General features: G+C 40.9%; 1 protein-coding gene across 1 annotated transcript in view; it reads right to left on the bottom strand.

Moving 5' to 3' along the window:
• Positions 1–8,491: 8,491 nt before the first annotated feature.
• The window catches only part of BICC1 (BicC family RNA binding protein 1), a 366,487-nt gene continuing 354,192 nt past the window's right edge, over positions 8,492–20,786 (bottom strand). Inside the window, exons 19-21 of the mRNA XM_006895579.1 lie at positions 16,988–17,148; positions 15,008–15,107; positions 8,492–8,819 (exon numbers count right to left, since the gene is read on the bottom strand). Of these exons, the coding sequence (XP_006895641.1) occupies positions 8,689–8,819; positions 15,008–15,107; positions 16,988–17,148 (392 nt within the window). The 3' untranslated portion in view covers positions 8,492–8,688. The remainder of the gene's footprint in view (positions 8,820–15,007; positions 15,108–16,987; positions 17,149–20,786) is intronic.

Here is a 20,786-nt window from a genome sequence, read left to right as displayed (position 1 = left end):
TTTACACTGATGCACTGTGCATGTGTGCTGTTGAGTATGACTTAAAGAGACTCATGTGAACGACAGGAACCCGGTGCTGTCCTGTGCCTTCCTCGTGATCTGATGCTCGAGCCACTGTTACACAAGTCACTGTTTCCATCCATCTTGCAGAGGAGCTTCCTATCTTTCTTGGACCTCTGTCTTTTCTAGCATGCTACACACTTAATTATGCCCAAAGGAAGATTTTCCTTGCAATTTAAGTCTCTAATTCTTTCCATTTCAGGATAGTAGCACTTCTGCCTGCCCCTTCCTCTCTGAGATTCTGAAAGGTATGAATAGCATTTGGAAAGGAAGCCACCACATATGTGTTGCTTCATTATTTCAGGAGCCCCTTCCGAGTGAAGTTGCCATTGCAAAGCCCATTTAATCGGACACAGGATAAATGCACACAAAGTCCATATATTCAAATACAATCTCAAGATCTCACTCAGCAAGCAGGATAAATGCATGCAACGTCCACACATTCCAATACAACTCCAGGATCTCATTGCAGACCTTGCTGCAGCGTGTGCCCCCAATTTCCCTCTTCCCTTTTACGCTATTTGACTTGGCTCCTTTCCCTCCTGTGTGGACCGTTGGCCCTCATAATCCCTAAGCAGCTTGTCCTCGGTTTGTTACTATCACTCCACATGGTTGCTCCTCTCAACTCCAGCTGGCACATCTGTGTGGACATCCTCTTCCCGTGGCTGTCAACTCCCTTCTTGGGGCTGGAGGCAGTAGTGACAGTCGTTTGAGATTTGGTTTTCCCTTTGTGGCTGAAAATATATCTTCATCACCTGCTATTTTGGGTCTTGGGATGATTCCTGCACTCGAGCAGAATGTTAGAATCCATTTCCAAGAGCATCACAAAGAGGTACAGTTGAAACATCTGCTAATAAAGGTTGGCTTCAAACAGTGTGGCCTGGGTTAGCCTCCTAAGGGTGCAAATGGCAGTGGGCCTGCCTCCAGAGTGCTGTAAAATCACATGCCCAGCCCTGCAGGCCTCTGTCTCGAAACTCTGTGAACCACCATCTTGAGGACATCAAAGGAAATATTTTCCACTTCCAGAGCATGCCAGATCCTAGAGGTACTGCCACACAAAATAAACTCTCATCCAACTGACTGCAAGCGCTATTTTCCATCAATTGTGGGAAAGCATAAATAGACTGGCTGGGATGGAGATATGGGCAGAGAGACTTTTAAAATATACACATCAAACCCTAAGGGAGTAGCACCTTAATATATACATTCATTCAACTCTTGGGAGAAGCAGTACTATCTGCATGGCTGGAGAATGAACAGACATCAGTGGAACATACATTCTACACTGAGTCCATTGGGCACACATTTCACTATTTCACTGGGAGATTCACCCACCTTGCTGCATATTAAGAAGCTTGAGAGCTCGTGTAAGTCCTCTCTTCGTGAGTATAGAGGATTAAACATCTGAATGGCCTGATAACTTCACATACGTATTTTAAATATGCTTTTGTGCTTTGTTTTATGGAAGCTTACACACACAAGCTCACGGTGGTCAGCCGAACAGTGTAAGTTAGTATGTTTCTAAGAGTGGATAGACATGAGTCCCTGAACTGCTTGTTCTTGGTTTATGCCAAGTACAGACAGTGAAATGCTGAGAATCTTTATAAAAATTTTATGCTGCCACATATTTATTCTACATGCTGGTCGAGTTCATAGGGAGTTGTGTGACTAACCCAAAGTTAACACCTTTCTGGCAGTTGGAATCCACCAGTGTCTCCTTGAAAGAAAGAAGGCAGTCTCTTCCCATGCACCTCACAGACCCAGAAACCTAATAGAGCGTGAGCGGCGTCCTTCCTGATGTATCAGCAACAAGTGAGTGAATGAATTTATAAGGGTACCACTCTGTAAATACTTTAAAAACACAACAAAACTGGCTTTTCATTACATATGATTTGAGAAGTACTTGAGGAAAGAGCATTTCCATTTTCATCACCTAGGTCCCATGCAAAAGATATGAGAGAGAGAAAGGAGGAGGGAGGAAGGGAAGGGGGGAAAGGGGGAGGAGGGGAGGGGAAGGAGGGGAGGGGGAGGGGAAGAGAGAGAAAGAGAGAGAGAGAAACGAACTGCCAAGAATTCAAGCCAGATTTTAGAAGAGGATGTGGAATGAGTGTTATCGTTGTTGAGAAAAGGATCTTGGCTGAAAACAGGGAACACCAAAAAGGTATTTACTTGCGTCTTATTGACTACACAAAGGCATTTGACTGTGTGGATCATAACAAATTATGGGTAACATTGAGAAGAAAGTTCATCCCAGAACATTTAATTGGGTTCATGTGAAACTTCTACATAGACCAAGGGGCAGAAATATTTGGAACTGAAAAAAGGGAGACCGCATAGTTTAAAAATAAGAAAATGTGTATATCAGAGTTGTATTATTTCACATTTATTTAATTATATGCAGAGCAAATAATCAGAGAGGTCAGACTATCTGAAGAGCAGCTCAGGATTGAAGAGACTCATTTAAAACCTGAAATATGCAGATATAACCACCTTTCCTGGTGAATGTGAAGAGACTTCACTAAATCATGAAGATCAAAGACTGCAGCCTTCTGTATGGATACATCTCAGCACTAAGAAAACAAAAGTCGCATTATGGGACCACTGAGTCCCATTATGATAAATGATGATGAGACTGATGTTCTCAAGGATTTTATTTTACATGGTCCTCCACAATAACACCATTGGAAGCAGCAGTCAAGGAATCAATTCATGTATTACACTGGGCAAATCTACAGCAAAAGAGTGTCTAAAAACAAAAAGTATCACATTGTGGATTAAGGTATGCCTGATAGAGCTTCATTTTATTTTCTTGCCTCCAAGGAGCAACTTGGTTTTACCCTCTCCAGGGTAGGATATTCCAAAAAGTTTGTACTTCTACTAGGTATATAAAGATACACTAGAGACAAATACTACTGTTTGCTCCTATGGTCTTCTCTAACTTAAATTTTATGGTCTCTGTTATTTATAATTTTAAAGTCAATTTTTTGAAGTAATGACATTCACATGATATAGAAGCACCAGTCTTCAAATATATTCTCTCACAAGTCAAGCTGTAATCATACTTTTGTGGTAAAAGCATTGAGGTAACTTTTGTATTTTTAGAGCATTTTAGTACCTGAGCTCTCCTTTCCCGACTCAGGACTTAGTTCAGATTGGTGAGACAAAAGCTAGTAATATTTTTCACAGTGGACATTTTTTGACCAATGGGATTTAAGCTACTCTGAGAAACTCCATTGGACTGCTCTTTCTTCCAGTTTAGGATTCTGGCAAAGAAGGGACAAAAAAGGAACCATCCCCACCTACATCACCAAATTTATTAATGGTGGAAAATTTTATTCCATGGTGACTTTGTATCAAATTGCATCAGCCATTTGGACAGAGAGTCAAAACTTTGAACGTAAATTGTTTTCTAGATGTTTTGCTAAAGTCTTTCAGTGGCCATTTCCCACAGCCTTTCTATTAGGAATTAGGAGGCGCTGAAGACAGTTGAGTTCAAAGTCATTTGTTTTCTCTGGCCTTGAAAAAAAGGGCCACACACACCAAAACTATCCAGCTACTCTTTTTTTTCCTCTTGTAATCCATCCAAACATTCTATTATGAAATTGAAACATTTCAGTTACTGTAATTTTTTCCTAAAGGGTTTTTGGTTCCCACACTGAAATTCTGCCTCCAAAGTCAGATGCGGCATCCAATGGCCCAAGTCCGTTCCAAAACACATTCACAGCCTAACCCTTGAGAAAAGGGAACTTGAAGCTCCACTTGCCTCCTTTCAGAAGGAGTGAAAGTATTTTAAAAAGCTGCAAAAATGTACAATCCCTTGATGAAGTGTTTTTGAAGGGTCCTGGCCAGGTCTGCAGGAACAGTCAGCCATTCTCTATTCAGTTCACGTTTTACAAGGGCAACAATGGCATGCAGCAAAAAAGTGGGCGAAGCTGCCCCCTTAAGAAAAAAAAAGCTGGTGACACATAAGAACAATTGGTACGAAATTTCAGGGTGGTGGTGGACAGAAAGGAATGGAAGTGGGAGAAACTAAGCAAATCCAGAGGGTAAGAACAAGAGGATCTTGTTGTCAGAGTGAGCCTCGGTCATAGAGATCCTGTGTAAAATGGAATTGAAACCTTGCTCTTTCCTGCACCATTATAATGGCTCTCCCCACGTTTAAACTCATTGGTGCAGATACCATGCATATCCACCTCGAGTGTGTTTTTTTCTCACTAACCCTCTACTTTTCAATCCATTTCCATGTTGTCTCCTAGCCAGCAGTGCCTAGAACAGACCCTGCTTAGCCTCCTAAACCAGACGAGGTTGTTCACATTCAGAAAAGACAACTGGCTTGGAGAACGAACGTGCAAGCAGGGCTTTCCTTAGAAGGATGGTAAACTGCACCTCACATACTCCGGACACCATGGCAGGAGGAGGGGCTGGTGCTTGGGGAAAACAGATGTCATGCTGGGAAAAGGAGAGGGTCTGTGAAAGAAAGGAACACCTTCAATGAGATGGATTGACACAGTGACTGTACAATATGTTCAAACGTCTGGAGACCATGACGATGCCTCAGGATAGGGCGAAGTTCTCATCTGTTATTCACAGGGTTGCTGAGTCACTGTCAAGTCCATGGCACCTAAACCACAACTACCAGTTTTCCAGAACCATGTCTTTTTTCTTGAAAGTAATGAAATTTTTTTTGGGGGGGGGGCAACATGACAATTAGGCAACAGGTTGTTGTTGTTCCAACAACATGACAATTAGCTACCAGTTCTCCTCACCCATATGAAGCAGCCAGTTATACTTTGATGAATCAGAGGTTTAAGAGATTTTAAAAATAATTTTCCTAAAAAGTGAAATAGGTACATAGAGTAACTTTGAACTGAGTGTGAGAGCTCTGACCTTGACTTCAGAAAAGGTATCCTGACTTGTAGCTTAGTCAGAAGGCAAGGTTCTTGAGACTGGAGGCTTTTTATGTCATTAAGGGCTTAACATTCTGGTGCAGGAAATGGGTTCCTACATCTTGAAGTGAGATGAACAAGTGCAGATCCCAGAAAAGGCAGAGGGGGAACTGAGCAGTTAAAAGAAAAACCAGTTATTAACAGTGGGCGTTGTGACTGAGTCCCAGGTGAGTGTTAACATCGTTACTATGTTCAGCCCTAGAGAGAAGAGGTTTTACCAAAACATAAATCAGTTATCAAGTTAGTTAACTTCCATTCATGAGGACCCTAGATGTGTCAGAGCAGAACTGCGTGCCATGGAGCTTTCAACAGCTGATTTTTTGGGAAGTAGGTTATCAGTTATTTCTTCCAAGTCACCTCTGAGTGCCCTCAAACCTCCAGCCTTTCAGTTAAAATCTGGGTGCTTAACTGTTTGTATTACTCAGCCTTGTGCTGACAGTTAATAAGCAACCATGAAATATGTATGTAATACATCAACTGCTACAGATAGATATTTGCATACTGCACTCACAGGCAAGACTGAATTATCAAAAAACACTCTAGATAGAAACCATTTTTAAGGACCACCAGTACCAGCAATTCATAATTATGCTTCTGAGCATGCAAGATGGTTTCTTTGTGACTTGAGACAAATCTCAGGATTAATGTATGGTATGAATTTAGCTTCAGACTACGTCCCCTTAGAATCACAGCCCCGGGACCAGGAACTGCTCAGTCCAAGGGCACAATGGTTGGGTCAGACGCTGAAATGGGATCCTGGGTCAAAAGCCTAGCATCACTTCAGCCCGGAGCTACTCTGTTGACGGATGAGGCTGTCAAAATAGGTACAAGCTGGAGTCTTCATAAAAGAGAGAAAGAATAAGAATAAACCGGTTCCATAATGTTACTTTTTTTTTGTATATACCTATGGGTGGGGAGAGAAACAATGATTGATTACTGGTCCTGGGTTTCCCAGAGAAAATAAAATGCTCTAGCTTCTGGCGGGAAACAAGGGCTTGTCACCGGAAAGCCACAAGATGGAGGGTGATGGACAGTCCTCCTGTAGATGGTGTTTGCTGAAAACAAACAGATAAAGAATAAGGTTTCTTAAGAAAACAAGGAGTTAATGTGAAAAACCATTTTTGGAAAAAAGACACATTCCGTCTTGCAAGGGCAATACAAAGGGGTTATATAAATTTATTTTTATGTAACAATTGATTAGAAAAAATTCTCATTTTCAATGTTTAGTTCCATCTCTCATTTTTAAAAAAGAAAAATCACTAAAAGGCAAAAATCCCACACAAAAATACAATCTGTATCTGTTCTCTATTTACAGATAACCGGTCACTATTAAGGCACAGATTGATTAAAAACTAACATTTATTCAAATACTCCAAATATTTTTGTGCATCATATAACACTGACAACACCGTACACCATAGTGTCATATTCCCTTCATTGCATCAAGAGAAACTGAGGAAAGTAATTTCCAGTGTTTGATTCCTTTTTGAGCCACCCCATTTAACCTAGATTAATTGAGAATTTTCCCTCGGGCACAGTATCATAGCGCTGCCCATAAACCAATCCCACATTAGTACTGCATGTTTATCCTACCACCCTCCTCTTATAAACGTATGGCAGAGGGCTAGGGAAAGAGCTCCAGGTGATCACTGTTTATTTGAGTCGTCTTATTTAAAAATGACTAAAATGCAGAGCACCAGGGAAGTTGTTGAACAGGAAGCACATGGACATTTCTGAGCCCGGGCTGAATGTTTACGTGTGGGACATTAGGCCAATCCCTCAACGCAGGGAGTGCCACAGGAGTGTCCGTGGACAAGCGTGAAGGAATATTCCACTGCACTGAGGGCAGGAATGATTTAGTTCTACCTCATTAAAGAAATACAGTGTCGTTTAGGAATGGGCAGGCCCTTGTGCCAGTGATGACTGATAATTCTGTGATAGTCCTTTCTATGCCTTTAATATAACCAATGCCTTTTTTTGATGCAAAGTGTCTCTTCAACTGTGTATTGCTATATTAATGGTTAAGACTTAGCCATAGAAAAAAATGTCAAGCAAGGATTCTATATTCCATCCTTGTATAAAAATTCCCAGCTGTTGTCTATGCCTGGCGAATGCCTTCTGCTGAGTGCACATGAGAGTGGTTATGTCCAGGTAAACTGTCTTACTTACTGAACATAAACAAGTACAGGTGATTAATGACATTTCCTATGGGAAAGTTTTCCAACAAATCAAACTTATTTGGAACTAATATTGCTTTGATAAAAAGAGGCACTTAGTGATTTTCTTCATGGATCAAAAAATCCTTCATATATCTGTAATAAGATGACTGAGAAGATTAGGAAGCAATGTTGCTTGATTTTGTGGAATTTCACAGTATAAGATTATATCAATTCATCTAGCCATGTATAAAATAGTCTTTCCCCCCACTCCCCTTTCAGAACTTTATTTCATCATTATAAACTGTCACTCTGGAGAATTAAATAAAGTTTTTCCCTTCGGGACAAACACAAGTCTACCTCAAGCAGACAGGTGTGACATCAGGAAAGTCCTGTGATCATATGGAGCATAATTAATGCGTACAGGATGAGGACACTGCAATCTACTTCTCCACACAATGGCCACAGTGCTGTCTTGTCAAATGATTAATTTTTGTCTTTTTAAATAAAGTGACAATCGAGGGCTCCAGTTATTGAATGCCGTCCATTTTTTACCATAAATCTCTAGTAGATATCAATTTCATCAGTTAATGTATGCTTATAATATCTAAAAATAAAAGTTTGATATAAATAAATGTCCTTTAGTGGCAATATACTAAAAATAGCCCTTTGCCTTCAGACAACCATTAAAATCATTTTAGCAATACAGGCAGCAGCTACATAGGATGACAGCAAAGGGTTAATATTGCAAAGTCCATTTGGTCTTTCTTGCACCTTTTACAGTGAACGAGGTTCAGAGAAAAATGTTTCTGGGGTGATGACAGAAATGAACAGAGTTGGTCCAGAACCAAGTGGAGACACTTAACATTTTTTCCCCCAAAGTCACAGGTCTACATCAAAACTAATATCCAGTACCATTTCAAACAAATATTTGATGTAGTCAGGAAAAAAATATGACAAATTCAATTTGTACCAATGTATCAGGTGACATGAAAATGAGAGAGACAATTTCCACAGGACAAGAGAGCAGAACGTGTAAAGTGCTGAAAGACCTCAATAATAACAACTTTAAAGCAGTACCAGAAAATTCTTCTTTGATTATTATTTATAAAAAGGAAAAAATCCCACATACCAAAACAAAAACACAAGCAAACAAAATAACCACTATGCTTTTTGGCATTCCAGATGTCAATTTATCCTTCATTTTTAGTATAAAAAAAATCAGTGCATATGTTATATAGGTAAATAAAAAATAAGAAGAAAAGAAGCACTATCCTCCCATTACAAATTCTGTCCAATCACCATTTTTTTAAAAAGTAAGCAACATTGGTGTTCTGTACAATGGTGTAAGAATATCTTCTCTCTCTCTTCTTCCTTTTTGGCACAAGGTACAGGTGGGAATAAGATGCTTTGGTCCTGATACCAGACACCCGGAGTACAGAGGATGGTGTGCTGTTATGTCCGTTCACGGGTTTCCTGCATCCAATTTTGCAGCTGAGTGGCGGGTATGTGTCAGAAATGTACTGCTACCAGCGGCCACTGACACTAGCAATGTCTGAATGGTACTGACGGGGAAGCCTCCCACTCGCTCCACCTTCCAGGAAAGAAGCGCGTGCATTTGGCGGTTCAAAAAGCTTTCTTCGGTTTTTATTTAGTTCTAGAGAGAGAAAGAGAGAAACATTAGGAACACGAAGAAGTGTTATCCTATACAGAAAGTGGCATTAAGAGTTTTGAAGAGGTTAACATGGTTGGTTTTTTTGGGACAGTCAAAGTCTAGCTGCAAAGAGTAAACTCTGAGGTAATGGTCATGATATATAAAATACTATTAGACAGTCTAAAGTTAAAGGTTATATATATGAATACCTGGGTGGTGGAAATAAATCCACTCAGAGGTCCCTTGGAATAAAGGCTTAGCATTCTAATGCAAATATCATGCACTAAAAACTAATGGCGCACAGCATTACTCTAACACATGTGAGGTTGCCTGCCATCAGTTGGCGTCAACTCTGTGGCAACTGCTATACACTACTAGCCCTGAAAACCAAAGAGAGTCAACAGTGTTTACTGCAGATGAACAAATTATGCAATCTGCGTGCCCCAAATGTAATTTCTTAGGAAAAGAAGGGACGTGACAGGCAAAGGAGAGGATGTTTTGCCTTGAAAAGACAAAAAGTGTTACACAGCTATGGAGTTCCTTGTTGCCAAATACAATCATCACCGAAGTGTTTACAGTCAGATAAGAAGATGCTATACCTAAAAACATGCCATCTCAGAGCACTGTGAACGTTAAGTCACAGCCTGTGGGCTCAGGCAACCGATGTCTACTCTGACCTATGAGTTAGGACATCTCTATGAGGAACTGTATCAATGAATACTTATTTGAATATCAATTTAACCAAAACAATGGTCTTATAAACTAATACTTTGAAAAGAACCACATTCCAATTATTCAGGAGGCAAAAAGGAAAAGATCTTGTTTTAGTTGTAAAGATATCAAAATACTAAAAAGATGCTTTTGTTTGTCCCTTTGGCCAACCAAGAATTATTAATGCCAATGATTGAAGACTGCAGCAATCTATCTTGTCTGTAGCTACATAATGCCCACTTCCTGTCCACTTCAGCAATGCCCACTTCCTGTCCACTTCAGCCCCAAACCACCACTCTTGAATCGACTGCCAGAACATTCTCAATGATTTCTACAAAAGAAACAGAATTGACAGACCCTGGAAATGTAGGTTTCTGATAGCCTCCAAATGCAATTATCTTCAAACATATTTAACTTCATATAGTCTGTTGCTTTGTGTCTTTGAGTTGGTTCAGACACACTGAGCCCCACAAGAGAGGGCAGAACGGCCCCAGAAGGTTTCTAAGCTCTGTGGAAGCATATGTCCAGGTCTTCTCACCTGCCAAGGGCTTAACCATTTGCCACCAAAGTTCCTACTTATAAGTACTCAGAGAATTAAACAACTGCATTGTTTATTGTTTGGGGTTTTTTTTTTTCCAGGAAGGAGGGTGACCCCTAAACCTTATGTTTATTTTAGTACTTTTTCAACCACATTCACATAAAATAAGGTTTTGAGTTTTGCTGTTGGATCATAAGCTGTGGTCAGTTCCAGGGATGAGAATACAGACTTTAGAAAGGTTGTAAATAATAGTGACAGATGGTTACAACCAGCCACATAGACAGGTGATCACGTCACGCCCTAAGTTTGAAAGATGAATTCTGAAAGACGGACCAGCACGCATAATACTTCACCCCACTGCCTTCCAGAATGTAAAATCAATAGAGACCCTCTATTTGCCCACATTTAGGTCTTGTTGTTGTTGTTGTTAGGTGCCATCAGTTGTAGACGACTCATAGCAACCCTATGAACGAAAGACCTGAGCACTGTTCATAGAGTTTCCGGAGGCAAGCCATTTTGGAAGTGGATGCCACTCCTGCTTCCAGACTTGTTTTAATCGGGAAGCTCCAGCAAACACTGTCCACCGTGGGTAACCATTGTCGCATTTGACACATCAGTGTCATAGTGTTTAGCCTCACAGCAACCACAAGTTACCTCTGTTCAGCAATGCATAGACCAGTGCTATAGGTCTTAAAGAATTTTATTTATTAGAGGTTATTATATGACTAATATTTTAAATCCTCTTTATTCTACTTAAAACTCCCTGAAATAGTAGTTATCATTATTCCCATTTCATCAAGGATAAATGTGCTAACCTGCCTGAGGCCAAATAACCCTTGAGTGACAGAGCTGAAACCTACAACCTGCCTAATGCAAAGTTGAGCAGGCCCTGGCTTCAGTGAACCCTGCATGGACAGAAAAGACCACAGATCTGACTACGTCCAGGTACACAGATAAAGAGCTTTGACCAGTATTAAGCACACAGCATTTACTTTTTAGCTGGTAACAGCTTAAAAGTTCTGAAGAAGCAAAGAAGCAAGCAAAACACACATGCTAACATGCACACAGATAATTTTTATTTCAAGTTCCTTATAGAAATAATAGCAGTAACATGTTTATGAAAAGTTAAACATGTATATAATACAAAAGCACTTCAGAAATTCAACAGAACTGAGGAGATTTTAAAGCAAAATTACAGACAGTTAAGAAGAAATGAATCCTCTGGAGTATAGAGCCAAAGCAAGGTTCATCACCTTCAGGCATAATGGCTTCCAATTTCTCTTGGGGAAAATATCTCACAAGTCAGGACATTCTCGTATTACAGAAAGCAAGCGGAAAGAACTAGGTGAGACACCAGACTCACATCTTCACATGTACAACTGAGTACATGAAAACTATTGGGGCCACTGAAGACAAACCATTTAAATGAGGGGAAAACCCCCACTCTTCTGAAAGTTACATCAATTAGATCTTTGAAAATAAAAAAGCCATGAGGGAACTGGGAAATCCCCAATAGATGTCGTTTTTTAAAGAGCCTGCTTATACCACACACACACACACTCACTCACTCACTCACTCACTCACTCACTCACTGTCTCTCTCTCAAACATGAAACACAAGTAAACCTCACAAAAAGGTTATCAAGGACCCAGTCCTATTAAAAAAGCTTTAGGTTTTTAGATTTGTTCATTTTTAACCAGAAAACAGGCACCTTTCTCTGATTTTTGCTTTCCCCTTTCTTTTCAGTATGCCTGAGGGATATTTTGGGAAAATACCAACCTTTTTCTTTGAAATTCCAAGGTTCACACAATCCTGGCAGCTCTCAGGATCTTGTTGCGGATCTGAACAGAGTCACAAACTAAAAGAATAGGTCGGGAAATGTTAGATCTACCTGAGGCTGTGCTGGGAAGCCTGTCATCAGGAGACTAAACTTCCTTTCATTGTGTCAATTTAATCAATTGTGTGTAAATTTAATCAATTCCTAGAATCCTAGGAACAAAATCCATAAAGTATGCATTTAGGGGGAAAAAAACACAACACAGCAAACCAAATCTATTCTTATGTTTCTACTAGACAGACATTTCACCTTCTCAATTATTAAAATAAGTATCTTTAGGCCCAATACTATAAACAAAAACCTCACACTGAAAGAAGAACTCTGAAAACAAGTTATAATGTTATGAAATTTTTAAAATGGATTTTTGAGCCAACTAACCAAGTTGTGTAACCACAAGACAAAGGTGAGACCAGGTTGCCTAGCTGCCCCATGTCTCTCAGGAGATGGAATGTTGTAAGGTTATACGTCTAAGGCTTGGTTATCAAGTGGGGCGATGGGAAGAAAAGCTTTTTGACAAGGGTTTCTCAATACAAACTTATTACTTGTAGAGGAAATGATTTACCAGGTTCAAAGAAATGCAGTCAACAAAGTAAGGCAAAAATCATCCTGCAAATAATCAAATACTTCAAATAAGGCATCTTATTCCAAGTCTCTAACATCCTTTAAAAGAAAGACCTGTAACCCCACTGAGAAAAGCAGTCCACAGAAGCAGTAATTATACAACCTCAAAAGAACCAAGCTGAAGAAGAGGACTATGGAAGTCCCTACTTCTGAAGAGGATTCAAACCCTTTGTGTTTACCTCGAAAATCCCCCTCCCTCTCTGTAAATGTGTCCAGAGTTGACCCATCTGCAACCTATGAAAACAACCCATTTGCCTCTAAAGCGCTTTACAGAGCTTAAAACTGTGTTGGTGCCCAAAGAACTGAATTTTCATGATAATGTCACTGACATTCCATGAACCTCTAGTGAAAGATTTTGGAGTTCTCTATTTGTTATAAAAATGCTGTCCTGCAGGCATATTTTCACAGAGAAGCTATGGCGAGTACAGGAGTGAATCAAATTTCTAGCAGCCTATCATTGCATTTTCAAATTAATAAAAGAAGAATGTGAAAATACATCAAGTTCATTTTCATCTAGGAATAGTTCTCTGAGGATGAGCCTTAGGGTAAACAAATAAGTCAGGAAAAACTACCTTATTACCACAGATGGAGTTAAAAAAAAAAACAAACTAATGAAGTATACTGTTAAGACTGTAGTTTCTCTGTTTTCACTAACCAAATGAGATATATCAGGGAAGGACAGATCTTAGAAATAGAAGGTGACTTTGAAAAATCATCTATTTCAATCCTCCTCAATGGCTGATAGAACAAAACCAGATTTGGAAATACACCACGGGCTTATAATTTGATACAGGCAAAGCCCAAACCTCCCTAATTGTATCCAGTGTTCTTCTACAAATACTAGGCTGATCTTGTAAGTGGAAAGGAATGAAATGTGCACCCCATGGATAGTCACTTGGGTACACTCGATGGAGTCAGCCTTTTCCAAATGGTGTGTGTTGAACGAACTTTCTATATGGAGGAGCCAAACAGGCTTGATGGCTGGCATTCCACTCCTGTTTCAAAATTGCTCTGCTTTATCTGCTTCAGACACTTGGTTTATGCATAAGGTTTCCTGGAGAGGACCAGAGAGAGCAGGGGAAGGAAACTCCTGCTGAAACAGAACACCGCTGAGGTATTTAATATTATTTGTTGATCTGATTAGTGGATGTTGTGTGGAAAAGATTTTCACCAGCTGGATGTAACTGCAGGATTTGGAATGCAAACTGCAAACGCAACATTCTGAACAAACTAAGTCACTTTCTCCTAACACTCAATACTCAGCTTTTTCCCTTTGTGTCTCTGTCTTTGTGGAAGACAGGCCATAAGCATATGCACTTCATATTCAGGAACTTTACTGGAAAGTCTTCAAAAAAGTAACTCCATTTTTAGCCCCTGAAGATGTTTTCCCACTCAACTATTTTTTTTCTTTGTATTTCTCTAAGCACCTTTAGGGAATATCTTGTGGTTTGGTGCTGGGGATTTAGTTTCAACTCAGTGACTGCATGTGACAGACAGAAAGTGCCCCACCGGGTTTCCTAGACTGTCCTATAGACTGGAGCAGATTGCCACGTCTTTCTCCCTTGGAGTGGATGGAGAATTCAAGCTGCTGATTATCTGAGTAGCAGCCAAGTGCATAACTTTTGTCCAACAGGGCTCCCTTTCTTTGTAGGGTTATATCACTTTGTGTATGTACCACTTGCCAACTCATGGTCTTGTTTAGTTCCTTTCTACATGAGAAACATCCTGTCATAAATACAGTGCATTTACGACTACATAAAACATGCAACAGAAGCACAACGAAGGTGGTCTGGGGAGGTCCTCAAAACTCAAACCCACTGTCGTTGAGCCAGAAGCTGACTCGGATCCACTGGATGTCAGACACTGTACAGGCACCAGGGGAGCCTGCCTATCCTTCTCCCTCAGAAGGGTGGATGGGGGTGAACTGCCAGGGAAGCATGGCTTTTGAGTGAGCAGTGCCACTCCCCACACACTACACCACCAGCACACCTCTCGTTCCTTCTGTGACTACTTAAGGATACTCTTTGGTGCGCAAATTCTAGTAGGAACTTTCGAAAATCTAAGAAGCATCATGACAAATAATAATACTGCCAGGTTCCAAGTGATACCAAAGTGCATTCTCATTTCCTCTGGCGCACTGATCTTAAGAGAAATGCAACAACACACTTGAAACATGACATTCCATCAAGACTTTTCAAAACCAATGATAACTGTTTAATCACAAAAGGCGAAATTTCCACACCACCCAATTTGGACTGAGATCTTTCTGAAGAGACTGTTTCCAGAAGCATCTGTCATCAAGGTGGATTTCCAGGGCAGTGCCTCGATGAAAGAGTGGAGACAGCTTTTGCCACACCGTTGGCAGGAGAATCTCGAGAGACCATCACCATGCATGTGCCAGTCAGGGTGGTAAGCAAGCAGCTGATGGGCGGAATCTGCCCCCAGCTCAGGTTTCAATATATGAGAGTGAGTATTTATATTCACCTGAGATTGCAAGCAGCATTTTCCTCCTGGCACCAAAAGTAGTAATTCCCAACTCTTTCAGGTCCTGATCCGTGAGAGTGAGGAAGGTCTGAAGATCAATCTATAAGTTTAAACGAAAACAGAAACAAATACACACACACCAATGAAACAAGTGTAGGCACAATGTTACGCAGTTACTTTATTTATTCTAGAGATAAATGGCTATCAAAATGAGTTAGTGTTGTTGTTTCCAACTCATGGTAATCCTATGTGTTGGAGCAGAACTGTGCGCTCAAGGGAAAAAGACTCAAAGGCTGACTTTTAGACACAGACGGTCAAGTTTTTCTTCTGAGGCATCTCCAAGTAGACTCATGCACCCAGGCTGTGGGCTTTAATAATCTGTACCATCCTGAAAGATCCAAACTCATCAACAGACTTACTACGTTTAATGATACCCTGCTTATTTCTAAAAAGAATGATGGTGACACAAACTTCTGGCACAAGAGTCAAGTAATAAAGGGAGCAAAACAGAAGCCCTGATTTTAGTGGAATTCTTCCATTAAGCCAGTGAGCTGCAACAGAGATCAAATAGCTCTGAACTTGCTGGTAAAAAATGGCAGAAGGAGAAACACAAAGAATTTCAGGGTTTTGCAGGAGGATCTCTATCTGTTTCGGAGAGAGATTGATGGTCCTTAGCTTTGGATTCTGATTTTGTTCAGTGGATCTTTTTAGGAGGAAATTAAATAATACTGTAGATGCTGTTAAGAAGGCAGTTGTGTCCTAAAAGATTGGTTGACATTCATAGTTTAGACCCTGATATGCATGAATATTATTGCATTTGGAAATCAGATCTTTGCCAAAGTAATTAGCTAACTTTGTTGTGTACCGCTGGGTTGGAACCGACCCATAGCTGACCCTCCAGTGGGTTTTCAGAGGCAGTAACTGCACAGGAGGAGATTGCCCACCCTTCTCTGCAGAGCAGCTAACAGTAGGTGATACTAAAGCAGGGTGAGTCCTAATCAAGTATGACTGATGTCCTTATAAAAAGAGAGACTAGGGGGAATAAAACTGCAAACCAGATACAAAAGGAAGATGACCACGTCAAGACTGAGGCAGACGTTGGAGACACGTTGCTGAAGACAAGAGATCCCCATGGCTACAGGAAGCTGAGAGGTCCAAGCAAGAGTCACCCCTCGAGTGTGTGGAGAGAGCTTGGCACTGCCCGTCTCATGAATCTACACTTCTAGCTTTCCAGAACTGTGATACAATAAACTTTCCCGAACTGAGAGGCAACAAATTTTAGCCCAGTATTTGGTACATGTTACTGCAGCCCTTGACGACACATAAACGGCACCTTTTCTAGTGTTCTAAGCCTGAGAGAAGAGTTCCAAGGCCCAGCCCAGAAGATCAGCTGAGAAAGGGGCACAAAAGAAGCATTTTCAGGAATTATCTAATTACACTTTGGGGCATCAGTCACAGGTGTTGAGCAAACTAGTATGTTGATCCCTACTCTCTGCTGAAGCTAGTGGGAGAAATAAAGGTAAAACACTTAAAAGCCAGAGGTTTAGGTTCAGATCTTGACTTACCTAGTACTAGTTGTGAGCCCCACGCCCAAGGAAACATCTCTTCCAAGCATTTGGCTACTCGCCATCAGATCCCAAAGTGGGGAATGGCTGCTTAATATCTGACACGTACCAAGAATCTTGGCCTAGTCAAGTTGACACACAGCCTTCACCATCCCAATAATGAAAAACTGCTATATGGTGCGTTTTTGCAAACACAATTTTCTGTACTTCCACTACCCTGTGTTCACTAGGTATGCTAAATAAATAAGGAATGAGGTGACATTTTTATCTGCAGCAAAAACAATCTATGAGACTTGGATAAATGCCTGGTGTGTTTATCCACAGCCATGGGTCAATGAGGGATTCCATTTTAGAAGTCATCACAGACATAACCAAAACAAAGAGACCAGGGAAAAATGAATAAATAATGACTGACCTCTTGTTGCTGGAAGACGTCTGTGTATTTGCCCAAGCCCAGTTTGCTAAAGAGTTCAGGGAGGTCAGAGCCTTTGAAAGAGCTGTTCAGGTTACAGCCATTGCTTCCTGTCAGCGAGGAAATGCAGTCCATGTAATTGCTACTGCTGAGATAGTGTTCCGCTGAAAGGCAAAGAAGAGAGACAGACGTGGAGTGAAAATGCCCACAGAGAACACAGTTTAATTAAAAGTTTTAATCACCTAAACATTTCTGATTTCATTGTTTGCCTGAGCAGAGCGGTAGTTGAAGAAATACAGCAATCCTTTTCTGAAACATTGGCTTTTCATTAAGGAAACGCTGGTTATTGCTTCCAGGCAGGCTCTTGTCATTTAAAAGGTTACACCTGGGAGGCACAATTCAGCAACAGTGCCTCCGCAGTTAATAATCATTAATCATATTCTCCCAGAGCATTCAGAAACATTCACTCTCTATAACTGATTTGATGGGAATTGAATGAGGAATTGGAAGGAGGATCCATGAGACACCTTTTGGGTGACAGGATGGCAAAGAAGAAACGACACGATACTGCAACACATAAACTGCACACCCTACAAAAAATACACCTGGACAGGCAGTACATAACATAGAGTGCTTCCAAAACTAAGAGCAAAGCATGGTTGTCATGAGAATGATGCCTGATTTCCTGGATTTAATTTATAACAGAAACTAATATGTCTCTGGGGGGACAATTCTAAGAAAGGAATGCTGAATTTTAGCTTGACTCTCAGATGGATTTACTTGGTCCAGGGTCTCTCTGCATTGTTTGTGGTTTTCAAGATAAATGACATTCAGAGCTGGACGATGGACAAGTAAGCCATGCTGCATTCTTGACAAAATATTAATGCCCTTTAGAAGATGCTATGGAGTCAGTTGGAAGGCTGAAGAAGAAGGCCTTTGAACTGTGGTCTTGACAAAGCACTGGATATACCATAGATTAACTACCAAAAGAATTAGTAAATCTGTCTTGGAGGAGGGGTAACCATGTGGAATCTGGAGACAAGAATGCTGAGACCTCATTCTCACATACTTTGGGCAAATTGTCAGGAGGCGACAATCGCTGCAAAAAGACTTCGTGACTGGACAAGTAGAGAAGTCAGTCTAAGAGAGGAAAATCCACAAGGAGATAGACTCACACCATGACTGTAATAATAAACTCGAGCATGCAATTGTGAAGCTGGGGCAGACTTCAATCTGCTGTTCACAGTGTTGCCATGAGTTCTGGCTGACTTAATGGCTTCTAACAACAACAACAACAACATGGAACAAGTGCCTATGTACAGGTAAAAATCTGCTATTTGGTTGGGGCAGTAGCAGCATACTAAAAAACGGGAGGGGAAAGTGGATTGTAAGCCTAACTTCCTCCAGGAAGAAGAAGTAGCTGAGAACCAACTAACAGTCCTGGATGTTCTACTGAAGGGATCAAGGCATGACTCCTGATCAAAGGAGAAATGTGTGAAACAGAATTTCAAGTTCTTACAGAATCCAGACTTACTGGGCCTTCGGAGATTAGAAAAACCTCCAAACCTATTATACTATGAAAAGTTTCAAAACATGAATTGAAACTATCTCCGAGAGGTATCTCTAAGACTAAGTAACTACTTAGCTAGATTAGTAGAGAGCACTGATCTGAATACTGTGCTCCATTAAAGAATCACCTGTCTGTCAATAGTAACTTAAACCATAAATGAGAAGTTTAGGGATTAGTGACTCTAAGGTCACAGGAGTGAAACAATATGCAGTTATGCAATTATACTGATAGAAACTGATGAGTCAGTCCGTGTTCCGATGTTTGTATTTCATGAAACTCGAAATTAAAAAATGAGAGCTGCTATGGAGCACTGAGCTGCTAACTGAAGGCTTGGAAGTCTGAACCCACCAGCCACTCTATCACAGAAAGGCAAGGCTGGCAGGATTTACAGCCTCTGAGATCACACAGAGAAGTTCTACTCTGTCCTGTAGAGTCATTCTGAGTCAGAACTTGATGGTAGTGGGTGGAGGTTCTGGTAGAACTGTTCAGTCATTCCTACTTCTCCCGTCAACAACTCTGTATGAGACTTACCTTCTTGTACCACAGATGAAGCTTTAGTAGGATGGACAGAGAGATGGGGGCGCAGGAGGACACTCATCCACCAATCAGACTGATCTTAATCAAGGTTAGAAACCAGCCTAAGGACAGATGTTTATCTGCCAAATCTAAGAATTCTCTGTACTGCTGTGGATACCACCAATTTCTGTTGTTTTCACCTCTGGGTTAATAGCTTTTATGTTAAGATCTTGCATGGAAGACCTTTCCTGTGAAAGTTTCTAGTTCTCTTGAAAACAAATGCTTTATTTCTTGTAGGGAGAATGTGTGCAGAAAGAATCTCGGACAAAACCCTGACATGTTGACCCCTGGGACATACTACCATTTAAGGGGAGGTGGAGCCCCAAAGTCATCAAAGAAGATAGAGAAGGACTGATGAGTGAGGGAGGAGCAAAGTCGGGAGCCTAAAGAGAAAATACTCCTGGAAGAGGCAAACAGTCAGTCAGACCCACAGTGGTGCGAAGCAGAGAACAGGCAAGGCTAGGCTTTGTATAAGCACAATTAAGTGTTCAAGTGTTGTGAGATTCCCATTTTCCTCCAGGTTTGTCACAATTTACTGTGATCCACACAGTCAAATGCTGTTGCATAGTCAATAAAACACAGATAGACATTCTTTTGATACTCTCTGCTCCCTGCCAAGACCCAGCTAACACTGGCAATAATATCTCTAGTGCCACAACCTCTTCTAAACTCAGCTAGTATTTCTGGTAGTTTTCTGTCAATGTATTATTCAAGTCTTTTCTGGATAATTTTCAGCAGGATGCTGTTAATGTATGTTATTAGTGATGATGTTGTTGTTATGTGCCGTTGAGTCGCTTGCGAATCATAGCAACCCTTTGTACAACAGCCCTAAACTCTGCTCTATTCTGTGCCAATCGCACTGTCTCCAATACACCTATCCTGATTACCCCAGTCACTGAATCCATCCACCTCATAGAGGGCCTTCCCCTCCTGCGCTGTCCCTCTACCCCAACAAGCATGATGTCCCTCTCCAAGGACCAGTCCCTCCTTATAATATGTCCAACGTATGTCAGACAAAGCCTCAGAATCCTTGCCTCCAAGGAGCAGACTTGTTTAACTCTCTCCAGGATGAACCTGTTCATTTTCTTAGCAGTCCAAGGTATATTCAATACTCTTCTCCAACACCACAACTCAAAAGCATCAATTCTCCTTCTATCCTTCCTGGCCATTGTCCAACTCTCTGTTGCATAACAAGTAATTGCAAAGACCATGGTCTGTGTCAGATGCATCTTAGCCTCCAGAGAGACACCATTGCTCTTCAGTACTTTGGAGAGGTCCCTAACAGTAGACTTTCCCATTGCAATATGTCTTTTAATTTCCTGGCTGCTGGTGCCAAGAGTGTTGACTGTGTAAAGCTGTGAACAATCTCAATCTCTTCACCATCCATCCTGATGCTGCCAATTGGCCCAGTGGAGAGAATCTTTGTCTTCTTGATATTGAGCCTCAATCCATATTGAAGGCTGCAGGTCTTGACTCTCTGCTGCAAACGCTTCAGGTCCTCCTTAGTTTCAGCAAACAGGGTTGTGTCATCTGCATAACGCAGATTGTTGAGAGATCTTCCACCAATTGTGACGCCACATTTCTCCTCATAGAGCCCAGCCTCTCAGATAATCTGTTCTGCATATAAGTTTAAAAGGTATGGAGACAGGACGGATC

This window comes from Elephantulus edwardii, unplaced genomic scaffold (genome assembly GCF_000299155.1).
Source record: "Elephantulus edwardii isolate Elephantulus edwardi_28Jun2011 unplaced genomic scaffold, EleEdw1.0 scaffold00170, whole genome shotgun sequence".
NCBI lineage: Eukaryota > Metazoa > Chordata > Mammalia > Macroscelidea > Macroscelididae > Elephantulus > Elephantulus edwardii.
This window is presented reverse-complemented; position numbering and strand designations above follow the sequence as displayed.